Source organism: Leuresthes tenuis, unplaced genomic scaffold (genome assembly GCF_036924035.1).
Source record: "Leuresthes tenuis unplaced genomic scaffold, fLeuTen1.0.hap1 SCAF_10, whole genome shotgun sequence".
Classification (NCBI taxonomy): Eukaryota; Metazoa; Chordata; class Actinopteri; order Atheriniformes; family Atherinopsidae; genus Leuresthes; species Leuresthes tenuis.
In genome coordinates, this window is record NW_027325364.1 from 4,316,549 (window position 1) to 4,335,143 (window position 18,595).

Sequence of the window (18,595 nt, forward strand, 5' to 3'; positions counted from 1 at the left end):
GGTGATGAAAACAGCTCACGGAGAACTGTTTAAGGGATTATCAAGTTAAAATACAACTTCTAGATTTTTTTCTCCACATTAAACAAGCAAAAAGGAACACCTAAAGGCTCCTGTTTGTCATCAAGTGTGGAGCGATATATAACTTAAGACAGACCAACACTTATTTGCCTTTGGTAACAATTAGAAATGAGCATTAGGTTGGAAACAAATACAGTCGCACACAATGTTGGCTAATGTTAATAAGCAAGTAAAGCATTAGTAAGTAAGTAAAATGTATTTAAATAGCACCTTTCTCAGACAGCAGTCACAAAGTGCTTCACAGGAAGGGCATCAGTGAGTACAATATGGACATTTAAAAATACATTACAGCAGCAAACAGTCAATATCAGAGTTAGCAGCCCGTGGGCAAGAATGCTTGTTTAAAAAAGAATCTCTTAAGTTGGTTTTTAAAAGCATCGACAGTAAAGTGGTATTTCATTCCACATTCTTGGTCCAACAGCTTGGAAAGATCTGTCTCCTCGGGTCCTAAAGCGAGTGCGAGGGGCCATCAGCAGATACTGATCAGAGGAGCTCAAGCTACGAGCTGAAGTGTAAGGCTGGATCAGATCACAGATGGAGGGAGGAGCCCATCCATGCCACGCTCTGAATGTCAAAACCAAAATTTTATAATAAATGCGGTAAAATACAGGGAGCCGGTGATGAGATTTTAAGACGAGGCTCTTCTGTCAGTGCTCAGACAGGTGAACAGGCTGTTACAAGTGATGAAATAAACGCATTCATCAGCATCTCAGGATTATTTTTAAAGACGATTGTTCTCAGTTTGAAGATGTTACGAAGCTGCAAAAAGCAGGTCTTTAGTTACTGCTTTGTGTGATGATCCAGAGACGTGGTTTCATCAAAAATGAGTCCTAAATTTCTTTGTTTCCAAAAGTAAAACATGACCCATTTCTACATTTTAAGATCAATTATTTTTTAACTAGATATCCTTTGGTTGTCCAGTGTAACACCTCTTCTAACAACGTCACAGCTTTTTAACACTTTTTCTTGCCAACTTATTTTTTTACTCACAAATTACACATTTTCGATTCATCTCTTCTGTGAGATTCTCGGGTCTTCTTGCATCCACAGCTCTAATGAGATCTGTCCACGGGTGTTGTTACTGAGCCACGGAGGTGTTCTTTTTGTTAAACTCTTCCTTATTTTTCTCTAAACACGGATTTTCTCATTACCACAAACAAATCTGTTCATCAGTCCCCAGAACTCACACCAAGAACTTTGTGTAGGAGATTTTTTCCGGGTAAATCTTCCTTGAAAATGATATTTTTAGTACTCATAGAAGCCCAACGGAGCAGTGCATCACCCCCCCAGAGCCTGATAAATCTTCCCAAAGGTCCCAAAAGGGCCTTTGATTTGCCTTTTTAGTCATCCTGTGATTCCTCGTGGACTTCAAGACCTTAACTTGACCTCCAGTGTTTGATGAATTCCTATGAAACTCCTGCTCACATAACAAACTGAGGAAAATGCAGCATGAAAATATTCTTCTCTTATAGTCTTCTCCTTTTTCGTGACCATCAATTACTTTAATTTTCAGACTGCTTGGCAGCAGCTTTGGGGATGTCAGTAGCTGCTGATTGCTTTTTACAAAATCTGGCAAATCAGAGAGTTTTAGAAAGCTTTGAAATTCCTGTTACGGGATCTTTCCTCACCACCAACACCTAACAACTGACCTCTTCAGGTGCCCACATATATACATTTTCTCCACTTTTTTCTTCTCTTTCTCCCTAAAATTGCACAAAGTCAAAGTATTACTCAAATTTTACCTAAAAAGTCATGAAAACATTCAGTCTTTGTCACCGTAAGAGGAGGCAAGTTAAGTTTTATTTCCTCTCTTGAACAAATTCAAAATGTAGACCTTTAAAGTGATGACTTTTGAGCCGCAAATTAAGCAATTACTGACCTATTTGTTCAGTTTTTAAAGAATAACGAAAAAGTGGAACACTTGGTAGAACACTTATGGAAAATAATTACTCCTTAATATATATTTTGGATTCAGAGAAAAGCTTTCATTCAACTCAGACTGCATGTTGGCACTTCACAGAAGTTGATGCTAACTTAGAAAAATGAGAGGTTGCAGGAGCTGTGTCTCACACATGTGAGACAGCTTAAAGTTAAATACTATAGTGTTTTCTCAGATCCTACTCCGATTTCAAAGAGCACATAGAGAAGATGGGTAATAAACTGCAATGTGGCAGACGTAGCAGAAAGTCAGTTACTAACGAAACATCAAGGGTGCATCTGAAGGCCTGAACAGTCGGGTGGAAAATTACCAAAACCGTCACCTTGATATTCTCAGTGCGTAGAAAATGTTGAATTGAGAGAATCTTGTGCTCGGATGTTTCGTTTGTTTTCATAGTTCACAGTACTGCACCTCCACCGCTGGAGAGACTTGTAAAACATTGCTCAGAGCAGATGACCAGAGCATAAAGGTCAACTGCTCGGTGAAGAGTCCCTCAGAGGAGCTCAGCCTTTGCACGACCGCTCCTTTCATTTTAGGCCACTGCAATGGAACGCACTCCCTGACGGTCTTTTGTGATGCTGCAAATTGATTTTACTAAACTAGTGTGCTCAACATTATCTGGACACAGACACACACATTCACGGGGATGAAATACCTTGATGGAGCAGGTAAATGTGCATGTTTTATGGCACGAATGTGTGCTGAGTTGGGAGTTAGTGGGGTTGAATCACATCATATCTATCACAGCATACATGCATTTTTTATCTGGTATGTACTATTGTTCCTACCTGTCCATGTAAGGACAGATATTCACTTTCAGTTAACAGCTAAATATGGTATAATAAATCTCTGCTGCTACGAAAAGAATGTTTTTTTTGAGCACAGACTTAGAAATATAAATAAATCTAAAAAACTTGGTTGAGATTATTTTTGTCCCACACTTTCATTCCGAAGGTTTTACATGTCAGGACATAATAATGATTTAGAGACAAGTCTTTCCCACTTAAATATAACCTCAGATGACCAACAACTAATAACTTTTGATAAGCCAAAAAATCATGACTCAGCAGCTCGTAGAACCACCTTTAGCAGCGATAACTTAAAGTAATTATTTTCTGTGTGATGTTTTCAGTCTCCCATCTCATTGTTGCAGAGGAATTTCAGCCCACTTTCCAACATTGTTTCAGTTGAAGGTCTGGACTTTGACTGGACCGTTGCAACACCTTGATTCTTTTCTTATTCACACATTCTGTTGTAGATCTGCTGCTGTGTTTGGGATCTTTGTCCTGTTGATGAGCCAGTTTCAGCCCAGCTTTAGCTGTGGGACAGATGGCCTCACATTTGACTCTAGAATACTTTGGTATCCAGAGGAGTTCATGGTGGACTCAATGACTGCAAGGTGCCCAGGTCCTGTGGCTGCAGAACCAGCCCAGATCATCAGCCCTCCACCACCGTGCTTTACAGCTGGTATGAGGTGTTTGTGCTGATATGCTGTGTTTGGTTTCCTCCAAACGTGCTGCTGTGCATTATGACCAAACATCTCCACTTTGCTCTGGTCTGTCCAAAGGACATTGTTCCAGAAGTCTTGTGCTTTGTTCAGATGCAGCTTTGCAAACCTAAGCTGTGCTGCCATGTTCTTTTTAGAGAGAAGAGGCTTTCTCCTGCAGCCCTTCCAAACAAGCCATCCTTGTTCAGTCTTTTTCTAATTGTGCTGTCATGACCTTTAACCTTTAACATGCTAACTGAGGCCTGTAGAGTCTGAGATGTAGCTCTTGAGTTTTTGACCTTGGGGTGAACCTGCTGGGACGTCCACTCCTGGGAAGATTGACGGTTGTCTTGAATGTTTTCCACTTGTGAATAATCTTCCTCACGGTAGAATGATTGGGAAATATCCTCCACTGGACTGTACAGTGATGTGTTGGTGGTTCAAATCTCGCCTGGGGCTTTCTGTGTGGAGTTTGCATACAAGTGTTCCCTGCAGGTATTGTAGCTTCCTCCCCTCCAAGGTTTGTCTCAATTGTCTCTGTGCTGGTGCTGTAATGGACTGGTAAATGTCCATGGTATAATTTCTTTTTCACATGACATTATAGGCAAAATATATTTCCTGTCATCTATTTACTGTTTCTAAAAATGAGCATCTTAACATTCTGCACATGCATTTAAGTAAATATTTAAACATGCCATCACTGGGACGTCTTCTAAAACATCTCAAAGATTATATCAGTCATTCTGTGGCATCTGACTTCTAAATTCACTGAATTCAGTTTCTTTATTCTATTTGTTTGACCTGACCTGTCTAATGAGAACAAGTTCATCTTGTAGGTGAACACTGCGTACCGCTCCGAAACAGGCAGCCTGTGTGGAGCGGCTGCACCAGGCAGCACAGCATTTCTTATAAGATGATTCAATGGCAAGAGAGGTCTGGCCCACACATCTCTAGGAAAAACAAAAGTAAATACTCCACTTTTATTGTCATGTGAGAGCGCCTCGCCAGCAGAGTGCTTTCTTAACCACCAATTGGAAACAGGACAGGGCTGATTTCAACACAGCAGGATTGAAAAAAAATGGCAGAAAAAAACTGTCACAGCCTTCCAAAACATTAGGAATTAAAGAAGGTATTTCACAAAGCTATAATGAGAACCAGAGGGTTGATTTTTTTTCTTCTTCTTTCTTTTTGACCGCTGCACATATAACAACAGTGAAACTCTGAGGCAGCAGGCTCCAAAGCGCTGGCAAATACAGCATCAAACCACCGTCAAGAGACAAATAAAAACAAGGTTTGCCACGTTTCAGTCCCCAGGCAGTGGTTAGGGGTAAATAAAAAGGAAAAGTCATAAAGACAAGCAGAGAAGTGGGAGAAACCGCAAACTGTCCCCTCCTTTCTCTCACTCCATCTTCTGTCTTCTCCCTCCAGTCGTCGGAGCGCTGCCATCTGTTGGAAAAAGAACACATGCAGTCTCTCCTGTGGAGGCATGTCCCAGTCCCAACTTTAACAAAGCATGTCCTTCTGCAAGGATCATCCAACCGTGCCATCTCTCGACATCCCGGTCTGACGTCAGCCCTCAGGCTCGCTTCACCTTGCTCCAAGCCAAATCCAGCACTCATCAGCGTGACATGCTCAGTCAAAACAGCCTGTTCAAACACACCCGGACTTGTGGGGTTTGGGCTACAGCGAGATGAAGAGTGACAAAATGAAATGTGAATTTGTTGGATGGGGTCATGTTTGGGTTGCTGATTGATAGAAGATGAAATGTGACATGCCACCACGGCTGAGGTCTGGGATTTTGTCTATTCTGCAACATCACACGTAGCTGATTTGTTCCACCAGTGAGCAAGAACTCAAAATACAGTCTCGTTATTCCTTTGACACAGTAGCAGTGTATGAGAAGGATGAATTGGATTTTTTATGCGAATATTTATTATTTCTTGTAGCCGATTGCTTATACAAACGGCAACATATGCACATATTTTTTCCAACAAATTTCAGAGAACATCAAGTACCTTCTTTAGGGAAATTAGCATTTTATTCTGCCAAGTTTTATAATGATGGCCCACTGGCTGGTGCAAACACACAATATAATGCTGTTCTCATGTGTATATACTCTGGGGAAAAGTATAAACATCCTTAAATTACATGTAAAATGTCTTCTTAGTGATATTTTCAGATATAATTGTAAACTAAAGATCCGCAATAAGAGACTTGCCAGTATTATTGTGCATCTCTCCAAACTGAAACTGAAAAAGACTTACTTGACTGGGTCCTTTAAGCATATTTTATCATTTTCATTAAATAATTCTGGATGCTGACCTGTCAGCAGAATTTTAGCATTATAGTTGGTTGTATTACAGCTGCCATTTCATTCTCTACGTTGCAACTTTACATTAAATTTCATCACTTCATCCTATGTAGTTTTATGAAGAATAAAAACCTAATTCTCATTCTAGATGTTGTGAAGTGGCTGGTAGTATAAAATGAGATGAGGAAATGGGAAAAACAAGCTAAAAAGTGAGTACGATGTTGGATTAATATTCACTTGCTTTTCGTCTTTATAAACACTGACCAAAGTTTACTAAAACAGGCAAATTAGAGTGTGTTCGCACGTCAGAAATAGCGCAGATGGGAATGTTCAGTTCTGCAGGTGAGATCCTAAAACTTTACCAACTGACAAACATAAGTAACCAGCTTATGTCACTGATGACCAAAGCAGTTCGCCAGGAGCAGTGCAAGCGAGAGTAAAGTCACAAACAAGCCGACATATTCCTAAGTGCTGCTTTAATTAACTTAATGACAACACTTATGCCCCAAAAGAATTAACCTGATTACTTGTTCAATAAAGATATTTTGGATGAACAACCGCTTGGATCGAAAGGACTGTTTTTGGGCATATTTTAATGAAATACGTCCTCCATAAGTTAAGACTTAACTCTTTAGTTTGATTACATTCACCGTGTCCTTCTATGTGCTCAATGATGCTCCAACTACAGAAGTTCTGCTATGTTCATTAAAGAAAACAGAACCTAAAACAACTGAATAACAGAACATAAAGAACTGTAAAAGGTTTTGTTGTAGCAGGCACTGTGGGACTTCTTCTGGGGTAGAGATCCCAGAAAGTGAGAATGACGTCGCTTTGCATTCAATCTTCTGGCATTCAACATGCATAAAGTTCTTGTTTCACACAATCTTCAGACTTGTGAAACACCTGTACACCCTCTGTGCTGCAACTATTGTCGACATTCCATGTGCAAAAGTTAAGACACCCTCTTTTTTATATATATATTGCACAGCTCAAAGCTTAGAAATTCAGTTAAATCTTTGAATTTTTCACCCTGAAAGGGAAAACTCGGATAAATTCATACGCAGCAGGACCAGATGCAAAGGTAACTGTTTCTACACCTTTTCGGAGTTTAATTACCACACCTGAATAGTAAACACTGAACAGAGCAACGCTAAAACAATTTGCAAGAGGCTCAAAGCCATAGTAACTCGACTCAGTGTCTGCTGCTTATCAGATGCAGGATCTTACACTGCATGTTTGTAGTACAGCTTGTGTTTCAGGAGCTTTACATGGTGTTCCTTTTAGCTAAAGCTTTGCCTCAGCTTCACAACATGCTGGTAGTAGGTTATCAACATTTACAGATCAGCACTAAACATAAAGTGCAACTGAAATTTTATGAGCTGAGTTTGTGCCACAGAAGCGGCAGAGGGAAGAAATGTGGACCACCAAATCTGCCACAATTTCTCCTGAGGGGAGCATGGATGGGAACTTTAAGGAGACACGGATCTCACAGGGAGCAGCAAACTCAGTCAGATGAATTCTCTGGGGACCATGAATTGGACCATATCCAAAATGTAAAGCAGTTACATTCCATGATTTCAGACTGGAGCGCACAGACAACCTGACAATTTCTTACATAAAGAAAGTGTAAAGATGCTGCTTCTACGACTAAAAACCTGAGGCACACGTAAAATATAACTGTCAGATCAGTATAGTGTGAAAAGTTCAATATATCCCACAGGAACGTGCTGAAGTCAAAATCTATTGTGGGGAAGAAAAATAGTGCTTATGCAAACATATAACCTCTTCAAACCCCACACACTGTGAAACCTCAGGGATTTTAATATGGAAAAAGTTAAATGAGCATGTGTTCTTTGTCCCCTGGTACGAAAGGTAACACAACAATCACAATCCAGCCAACATGCTCAAACACATGAGCACATTCCTGCAGGTCTTCTAAGCCTGAACATCTGTCACCACTAGCAGAGGGGCAGAAGATAAAGCAGAACAGGAAGACGAGTCACTGGCTGCTAAACTGAACTTTAACCCTGAAACCTGAGCACTAAACTGACCCCACAGCACTCCGTCATTCAGGCAGAAAGTGTCACGTCAGTGTCACGAGTGTGGGAACACACCCAAATATTACAAGAGGAGAAGATAAGTTTCAAAAGCTTTAATAAAGAATCTGAGCCAAAGAAACTGGAAACAAAAGACTGTCTGACAAGGAAAAGGGCGACTTACATTAAGACATACAACATGGAATAGTTTAACAAGGGATAACTGACACCCAGGAGAAAACATACTAAGGGAGTAAATCATAAATTAACAACAGGTGAGACAATCAGTCATGAAAACCAGGTGTGATGGGGAGAATACACAGGGGGAGAAGCTCAGCAAAATAAAAGAGGAAGAAAGGAAAATGATGTACAACTGACAGAAATCAACGAGAACACAGAATATAATATTACATAGAAGCTAATAAGCCAAAACACAAAGACACAGACAGTCAGTTATGGGATGCTCGTGCTGAAAAACACAGATGGCATAAAGGAATTACTAGTTTAAGAACTGTCTCTATGTAACATGCTTTGGGCTATAAATGTCTAAATCCCGACCTCACCTGGTGGGCTGCGTCGCTGCTGCTGACAGCGTCATCTACATTACATTACTGAGTCACTCAGAAAAGGTCTGCAGGTCAATGTCATTAAAATAGCTGATACGAGACTGCCTGAGCAGCTCAGGAGCTTTCTCCTCGGGATGCTTATTGCTGTCGATTTTACTGTCAAAATGATTCATTTACGTGCTAAACAAAAGTAATCTACGAAGAGAAGGCCAAACAAATAGAACACAAAGGGTTAGTAGAGTTAGAGGCCAGGTTATATGTCAGTATGTTAAGCTACAAACAACCTTTCCAGAGCTGATCTCTTTACTTAGTGAGTGGAGTCTCGTAGCCAAATGAAAACCTCTCACTGTCAGCTTCCTTTGCAGGCACTCACACAAGTATGCAATGACTACGTAGAAAATTTATAAGTAGCTGAGGTTGTCAAATGTTTGTCGATGCAAATTTTATACACAGATTTGAATTTGAGGCTGCACAGAAATCTGCGTGTGGAGCTTATTTTCCGCCTGCAGCTCACAAACAACAATCCTGAAGCCAGCTCATTTCAGATATTCAAATAAGTTATTCAGGACTTTATCGTTGCCTGATTTACCAACCAGCAAAAACAAAGACGTTGGTGACACAAGCAGTTTGTTCACTTTTTCCTATTTGGTGAGATTTGCTAATTTCAGAACATTTCTCACGCATCAAAGGCATCCATCAGGACAAGAATAATCCACCATAGAGCAGTGTATTTACAATGGGTCAAATGAAAGTCAATACCTAAGTGCATTATTAAGTTAACCAGTCCCTGCTTTAGTGTTGGATTGATTTCTGGACTCAACAGGCAGTAGTAAACCAGCTATATGTTACCTTTCCAACTGGAAATCTGAGCCAGACAATCCTGATAATTGGTTTGAGAGCATATAGCAGCTAAAGATCCATTTGCATATACACACACATTTGCATTTGTCAGGTTGTCGTGTGCCACAACTCAAATGCAATGTTGCTGTCTGTCTGCTCGTCATGTAAACACTTAATATGTTGCAGCATTGACCTCCTGGCGATGTCAGTTGATAACATCATTTAGGGGTTCACGCTGTTCAACAGGATTTCAATCAATCAAATTAAGCAAAATCCAGCTGATACATATTCCAAGTTGAATGTTTGGAGACGCATTTTGCTCACAGATGTTTTTTTGCAGCAGAACTGAGAGGAGATCTGACTTGTGGAAACATTTCAAAATGATGAGAATTGATGAAAGATTTCCTCCTCTGGCCTTTGGTAATCCATGCTCTGTGATACTGTTTAATGAGGGATCGCATACAGTAACCCTGGACAGGCTGTCCTTGGCCACAGTATCGCCCTGCGCCTCAGACTCTGACTGTCCTCTGCCTTGCCCTTCCTGAAGGATCTTTGTATCTGGACTCCAGTGATTTTTACTCCTGCGGCAGTATGCCGAGACAGGGGGAGAGTAAAAATGATGTCTGGAGGACGCCGAGTGGCATTAATAATTAATCATCTTGTGCTTGTGCTCCTCCACCTTATGCCTTCCCTTGCTGTCCAGAACCTGGCGGCTCCTCAGATAAGATCTGTCCAGAGAGGCTGAAAGTCCACGCAGCCAAAGAGCCTCATAATAAAAAGATTGCTTTCGCACAGTCATCCATTTCCCTCAGCAAATACAAATCCAATTATTAGATAAATCTGAATTCCACTGAAACTCATTTATAGTCTGATGGCATTCCAAATGTGATTAACACCTTTGTGTTTTTATGGAGTTTGCTGATTGTGTTTGTTGACCCTTAACATGCTGTGAGATCAGTGCTCCCCTTGAAACGGAGAGGATAAAATCATTTCACCCCTATTAAAACGAACAAAGTGAGTACAAAGAGGGGATTTAAAAACATTCTGAAAGCTACAGTTCCACTCATTTTCCAATTAACCTTTACAAGATAAATTCTGTGTTCTCTAAAAATTTCATGAAGCTCTCCAGCATACATTAGGCTTTTCACTACAAACCACAAACTACCTTCACATCCTTCAGATTAGCATACAGTGGCTCTCTGAGCCGTCATGAGTGTAGCTTACTAATAAACACAGCTGTCTGTGAATTAGCTCCAACAATCACTTCCCATGCACTCTGCAGTCTGAGGTTAACCCAAAAGACAAAGACAACAATGGTAGACACAGCGGATAGATTTCCTCTGGGCCCTCGACTCAACACCACGAACAGTTTATGATTTTAGAACACAGTAAACAGCTATTAGCCGGTCGCAGTTCATTTACTGCCTGGCCTTGATGTATGAGAGGTGAAAGTTTCTTTTTGTTCTGTTTTTTTCTTTTTTCTTTCAGAGAGTTGGACAGGCCGATATAAATCACGTCAAGGGATAACATGATAACATGTTCCTGTTAAACACCAGCTTTGCAGAGTCGGTGAACAAACTCTTATGAATCTTTCAAGAGATCTTATTTCCCCCCACAGTGCACTTTTGCTCTCAGGACTGCATTCGTAAATGCTAAAACACTGAACATCCAATACACAGACAGTGACCTTTACTATCCTTTTGTTTTGCTTTACACTGAGTGGTGGAGATAAGACAGGTCCTGTCCAGCTACTTTGTCTGAAAGAAAACAAGCATCAGCAGCTACAGGAACCCATCTGAATTGTTCTTTGGTTGAATGCCAGATAGCTTTTCCACTTTCACTTCTCATCATGTTGGGTTAAACGGGCCCGAGCTCAAACTCCATCCATCCAAACTGAACCGCACCACCCTCATTTTCTTTTTGCTTTCCAGCAGTTTCACACCTGAGCGACACTGGCAGTGGATCTCACAGAGCTGAAGCTGTCTCTGCACCTGACAGCTTATTCATTTATAAGCTCCCAGTTCGCTTTTCCCTTCTCCCCCCGCTCCTCTGTGTATAGCATAACAAGAGAAAATCCTTCTCGCTCTCACGAGCCACGGTCTGTAACTTCAGATCACTTTAATCCCTGGGATATTAAAAAAATGTCTTTCATTTAACAAATCACCCCCTTAGAACTCCAGATCCCTGTGTAATTATTCCTCTGATGTAAGCCAGCCATGGGAAAGCACTTGACTAGAAGGCGCACTCACATTAAATCTCCCAAAGCCTCTTCCAGTGTCCTCCATAAAAACTAACAGGAGGGGCCTTTCCTTCAATCTCTCTAAATATCTTCAATAGGACATCGAGTTGTTTTTGAGGCTGGCAGTTCCAGGCTTCATGCATTAGTTTGTTGGTTAAATAACTGAAATCCAAAGCTTCTCAAAGTCCAAGGAACCGACACATGAGCATTATGAGGGTAACCCGAGGAGCAGGTTCATTCAACATTTGTTGGAGCCCTTAGTGAGCATCTCCACGCTTTCAGCAACCGCTTCTATGCATCATTTTTATTTTCCAAAACAAATAACAGCCAGATGGAATGTATTGACATTACGGAGAGGGGAGAATGTGCACTCAGCGTTTGACTGTGATAAAGCACAGGCAGGGAACACGTACACAAAGAAAAAGACAGGTCTTCTAGGTGAGTAACTTCACGCTCTTTTTCTTTAATAGAAACCAGTGCTTCTGCTGCTCATGCTTTTAGTAGAGCACACATTCAGTATAGAAAAATCACACACATTCACACTTCGAGGAAGGACTCTGAGCAGACGCACACCTGGGGATAAGATGATGGAAGTAAACACTATGCAAACAGACATTTAACACAAACACACACACTCACCAAAGAACATGCTGCTTTCCATAGCTCCTTAAGCTCAGGGGTTTGCTGTATTTCCTCTCTGTTGCCCTGCCAGTGCGTGTGTGTCCATGGGCAGCAGCCTGTGCATGTCTCATACACTCTTCAGTTGTGTGTGTGTCTGTGCATGTGTGTTCAGTCCAGCGACAGCGTCAATGACCAGCCTGCATGCTGCACTCTGCACGCCGCTGCTGTGTGTGGAGCTCCGTTTCTGCCTCTCTGACTCTCCTCGCAGTGGTCCTCCCTTGCCTCTTTCGTCCCCTCCCCTCCGCTTTAGCTCTTCCCTTCCCTCCTCCTCCTCTTTCTTCCTCCTCCTCTTCTCTGGCCTCTCCACACACTGATTCCTTTTGGTGTCTTTCTTTTCATTTTCTGAGCTGTCTGTCTACATTTTCTAGCAACAGCCTCTTCTCCTTAAATGCCTCTTTCTGTCTCTACTTGTCTCATCTTTGTTTCATGGGTCACATAAGCCTCTCTTTCTCTTTCTTATTTCTCAGTCTCATCCACTATCACTCCTTTATTTCTCTGTTTACTGCTTTTCTGATTATTTCTGCGCTTTCTCTCAGTTCACCTTTACTATCTTTATTCTTTTCCCCTTTAGTCTCATCCTTTTTCTTTCCTTCACCATGTTTAAATGTATAAAAACTGGACGAGATGAAGGCAGTGCATCTCATTTTTCAGGGTTATGGACAAGCATCTCACAGATTGGGATATTTCAGCCACTCGGCCATGAAGAAGAATGTCTGAAACAGAGCTGTTTGATTTTAAAGCAACATTAGAGAAGAAGGAAGCCACTGTAATGTAAAACATGGCCATTACAGCTCCACACAATATCTTTCAGGTCTGTGGAGCATTTTACCATCTTTCAGCTCATTGTTTTGACTTTACAGCTGTAAATTTACAGTTGGCTGACTCCAACCTTTAACTTTTTGTGGATCTTTGCTGTTGAACACATTTCTTCGCACAATAATGTGGGTCAAGTGGAAATTATGTAACTGTTCTCTGATACTAGTCCCAGTTAAAAGCATGTAAAGGTTTGGATCTGATATTACATCAGTTTAAGATATTATATATATAGTCCATGTCCTGGACAGTTTAACTGCTTCGTTAAGTTCTTATCAGTAACAAAAGGTGTTCCACAAGGTTCAATCTTGGGTCCGGCTCAGTTTCCCATCTAGATCAATGATACTGCAGCATACTAGCACATTTTCATGATCATATTTATGATTATGCCCACAGGTTACCACACCTGTGGTAAAAATCATTGTATTTTACGTATCTATCCTCTCCATGTTACCCTCAGCTGCTCCAGTGCACAGATGAGTTTCATCAGACTCGCTCCACTGACCAGCTTCTATTTCCATGAGTCTGATCTGAGCTCGGGGTAAAAAAAGGTTTAATTCTGGTGCAACTTGAACAAAATACAGCATCTCCCTAAATTCCCTATCTTTGGACATTTGATTTCAAACCTCTCAACATCTCTTTATAATTGTTTTGTATGAACATGTTAATTTTGTTGCAGAATTTATCTATCTGTTTAACTTTTTTTTCTAGATTTTGGTCATTCTTGAATTACTGAAGTACTGCTCTCGTTTAATGACTTTATTGCTAAAAATCATTGTATCTATTGTTCCCTCCATCAGTGTAAAGTTCCTTATCCCATGAGCTACATCAAGCCCAAAGTATGATCATTGTACCACCATGTTTAGTGTTTATATGCTTTGGCTTTTGGCCCATGCCAACCAAAAATTTAAATTCAAACTTAATTTATCCACAGCACTTGTTTCTAAAACAGATGTTTATTCGCAAATTTAGATAACTGAATTGGATTTAGATATGAGGGAATGAATACTTGAAAACTATTTGCATCTCTCTTTAATCTGTAATCAATTACTTTCTTGACTCTCATGGTGCTCCTTCCTGAGAAAAATCCACTTTTCTTACTTGAAATACTTTAACTTTAAGCCTTTTGGAGATCAGTTTGGCTTTCATGCACAGAGGAAATACCAAATATACTAAATTAAATCCAAACGTTTGCAAGCCACAGAGCGTAATAGAAAGCACAAAGGCCCACAGTTCATATGGAGCAAAACTGATGTTTCTTGTCTTTTCTGTACGAAGGCGCTTGAATCAAGCATTGAATCACTGTTTCCACTGTCCATAAAACAAAATATGTCAATGGATGTTTATTTAGAAAAGACAAAAACCCAAAGGAAAGAGGTAAAAGAAAAGAGTTAAAAGCCACATATCCAGTATTTGCCTTGGGAGTTAGTGGAGATTCAAATGTTTTACCCCCTGCTGTTTCGCTCTGTTTAAATCGAACAACTGGCCTGTGCGTCCAGTTCATGTCCAGATCTTGTAACCTAGTGGAAAACATTTTTATCATCACTGCAGCTTGCCAGCAGCAACATTTCCCTCATCACAGAAAGTTCAGGGTGGTCATCGAAGGGTCTCGTGAAAGAGCATAAGTGAAGTCAAAGTTAACCCACTCTCCATGTGTTTGCTGAGCTAATAAATGTCGTTTATCATTTGTGGAAGAATGCAAGAAATGCATGAAACTGTTGCACTTGTTGCCTTACCAACGACTGACTATACCCACAGCTGCTTGAGACATAGTCAGATTCACAACACTGCTTCTTGATAATAAAATACAACATTATCATTGTCTATGACATATTCATACCTAACATATATAGCTGATAAGTTACTGCATGCTCAGATGTGTTTCACACTCCACTGGGGTCAGTTTTAATAGATCTCCACCTAAAAGTAGCCGTTTTCTTCTCCTGTCTACGTCTAAACTTTCCAAAAAGATTCATTAAGTTTGGCTTAGAATAATTCTGCCACACAGACCAACACATCACATGATCTGCAGGTGAAGGTGAACAAAAATGAGAAAATGACAAGCCTGTCAACAGTGGAGTTTCAAACGAAGCCTCAGAGCAACACAAAGAGGCAGAAAATGAAAGACTTACTCAAATATTCTTTTAAAGATGAAATCAAAGGCAGACAAACCAGGAAGCTCAGTCAAAGTCCATCCAACAAGCCAACAATAAACAGTCCCAAAACTAAACTGTGAAGGCAGAATGGGGATAAACAACAGAGGATATGGCAACAGCTTCGAGGTCTGTTAACTGGGAACAAGGGGCAGGTGAGATGAGTGGCAAGCTGGGAACAGAAGAACACTGGTCAGTAAAAAAGGACAAGAATAAGTCCAACATTAAACAACCAAGATGAGAACCTCAACCAAAGACCATGACAGAAATATGGGTGAGTAATGGTGTCACTGAGAACAATTTCAGGAACGAAGATGAAAATTTGAGAATAAAATCTTCTGGTCCATCAAATGCAGTCTGCAGGGCGACTGTATGTGTGAATATCCGCAGGATGTTGAAGTAAGTTTATGAAGTGGTACAACCGTAGGTTCATCCACACAACACGGTGACTAAGACCATCAACACAACTTTTGATAGCAGAATCATATGGCTTCAGCTTATATAAGAATTCATAGGTTATAAGTCATCGGGACCTTAGTTGTGGTCATGCTCAAGTCTTCGATGTCCATCCATCCATTTTCAATACCTGCTTAAACCAGTTTAATCGCTGGGAGGCTGGAGACCATCCCCGCTGACCCTGGACAGGCCATAAGATAAAAAATATTTGTTTGTATAACATCAAAACGTATCTGATTTACATTTTTCCTTCCCACTTACCTCAGCTGTGGCCAAGTTTTTACATCACCTAAAAAAAAAAACGCCGCTATTTCCAGAGTGTGCGTCTGCGATCGTGTTCTGTTCCCATAAACTCAACCCCACAACCAAGAAATGCACATGCAGCAGGTACATGGTCACATTTCTCCCATGACTTATTTTGGTCCACGTCCATTTGTTGTACAGTCCATTTGGACTGATGGCACCATGACAACGAGCCCACAGCTCGTCTTCACACCGTGAATTTAGCAGACAAGCGACTTTTCAAACCAGTTCACTTTGTGTTTGCTTCAGTCTTACTCAGAATTGGACCTAAATTACTTTCAGCCAAGAATTAATTTCTGTTTGTCACGATCTTCCCTTTCACCCTGCTGCTTGGCTGTCGCAATGACAAGCAGGATTATGATATAATTACCGATTACAGGTTGATTATCAACTGGATAAATCTAAATAATAAATTAAATAAATCTGATTACAGTAGTGAGGTGACAGTGACACAGTAAAGGCCCTGATTAAATCTGTCTTCTGTCTTTCCTGCCTTCTTCTGTCTCTCCTCCTTTGTCATCCTTTATTAATGGCACTGGAGTTTTTGTTTTCTCTTGAAGGCTCACAATTACATTTGCGGAACGTGTCTTTGTTGCATTTCAGTCCCTTTCTGTCTTATTTTGCTCTTATTGTGAACTTCATTTGCCTTTCAGTTTCTGTCAAGACTCAACAGGCGCTGATATCAGGCTGCGGCTCTGCTTCTGCAACCATGAGACGTGGCTGCTTCTCTTTATCTTCAGTCTTCACACACACAGAAAGACTCAAAGCATTTTAGACACAAACTGTGTGTATTGACTGCACACACTCATATCTGCTGATGCGCACATGAAGACAAACTTTCGAGACTTACACGACAGACTGCTCCAAGGCACAGATACACACACGGGCGTAACCAGAGATGACACACACATAGACACAAATTTACACAATCAGCATGCAACCAAATTTATTGTGACATTTTGCACGACAGTAAGACACGTAAGAATAAAAATGCTAAAACAACACAGACGACATCCACAGAGGACTCACACAGCTCAAGCTTTGCACCTAAAACAAATCATGAATTTGATCAAATAGGATGTTTTCGTGATTTCCAAATGAATAAATATAGTTTTGGTGATGAGCCACATCAGCAAGGACATGCATTTGCAAATGCATTATTATTATTTTTAGAGACGCATTGATACTGCAGCTCAGAGATGAGTTTGGGTGATGAGACAGGTCATAAAAAATGTCTATATTCTTCTATCCGACTGAAACATTTTACATAAAGAGATATCGATTCTACTTCCAATTGTTCAAAGACGTTTGGTAGTACAGGCGAGCTAAGCTAAGAAAAAAAACTCCCCCATAATGGGGATTATCATACACTGCTGAGTTCAAATTGCCACAGACCAATTTTTCCACTTCTGTCTATGATGCGTTGCAACACGGATATTTAAGAAACTCTAATGAGTGTATAGCAGTAAATAAATAACTGTCTGATGCAGAAGTGTACAAGTAGTAATAGTAAATAATAAGAGTAAAATTCCTCATGAAAGCTTTGCCTTGAACAGATATAGAATTTCAGGTTTTCATCTTTTTTTTAGATGGCTTCCCATGGCTCTCTTCTGGCTCTCAGGCCAGCATTCCTCCCTGCTTCTCCAGGCTGAGAGCTCTCTGACTGCAGCCTACTGCAGGCAAGACACTCAGAAGTACTTCTGACAACCCAAACAATGATGATTAGGAATATTCAAGATTGAAAAAGGAAAGTTTGGTCAATAGATTTTCAATGTAAGAAGCAATAACCAACCCAGTCTAATGGCGAGATGGGAGTGGTGACAAACCCAAACCAAATTTGTGCTGATGGATATGTATTATGCCATGTTTCATTGAGAAGTTCCATTTATATATTAAGTATATTTACTCTTTTTCAGAGGGGATGGGACTCGTACGTGTCACAGCTAGATCCTTGCTGCCTGAAAACATGAGGACTCAATAGCTGACCGGCGAGATTTAAGTGAAGGAATTTATTTACTGACAGCGGATAATGAGAGATGAGGGCTGACTGCAAGTTTTAGTCCAGGTGGGATCCAAGCTGGAGGAGAGGGTGCTGGTTGTGTTGCTTGGCTCTGAGTGGAGGCAGGGTAAAGACAGGGAACCAACCATGGAGGGTGGAACAGGTGTGATGAAGCTTGAACACTGAATGTGGACAAGGTAGATGAATGCTGGAAGATACAAACTCGGGTACGGTTATCGTTAGGAAGAAAAACTAAAAAAACCATTGGAGTGGGCTGAATTACCACTATAAAGTGAGAAAAATCTGGCAAAGACTGGTTGCTCCTGCAGCTCCTGTAAATGTGTCCTAATGAGGGCAGACGAGGAACAGGTGTGGTAGCAGGAACTATCTGGTCTCCGCTGAAGACTCCCAGGAGACCTGCTCAGGACCCAGAAACCAAAAAACAACGACAGCCAGACATGATCATGACAGTAAGTCATCTGTTTTAACACAAACCGTGATGTTTTCCCAACCCTAACCAAATAGTCTGTAACACCTGAACACTTACCTATTAATAGCTAAACCCTAACTTCGCATTGGGTAACTTAAAGTTAAACAAACAGCAGCTGTGAAACACTGAAAAGAATGTGGATGAAATATTGAGTCATACAGGAGAGGAACTCGGATCTTGAGTTTGACGAGCATGTTTATTCTTC

The 18,595-nt window shown here is 40.7% G+C and overlaps 2 protein-coding genes across 3 annotated transcripts in view; one reads left to right on the forward strand and one right to left on the reverse strand.

Moving 5' to 3' along the window:
• The window catches only part of znf385d (zinc finger protein 385D), an 85,278-nt gene extending 72,890 nt beyond the window's left edge, over positions 1-12,388 (reverse strand). For both annotated transcript variants that reach the window (XM_072393599.1, XM_072393598.1), the window contains exon 1: positions 12,135-12,388. In XM_072393599.1, the coding sequence (XP_072249700.1) occupies positions 12,135-12,156 (22 nt within the window). In that variant the 5' untranslated portion in view covers positions 12,157-12,388. The remainder of the gene's footprint in view (positions 1-12,134) is intronic.
• Positions 1-18,595, forward strand: part of LOC140315989 (ubiquitin-conjugating enzyme E2 E1-like) — a 341,997-nt gene that overhangs the window by 183,771 nt on the left and 139,631 nt on the right. The gene's annotated exons all lie outside the window — the stretch shown is intronic.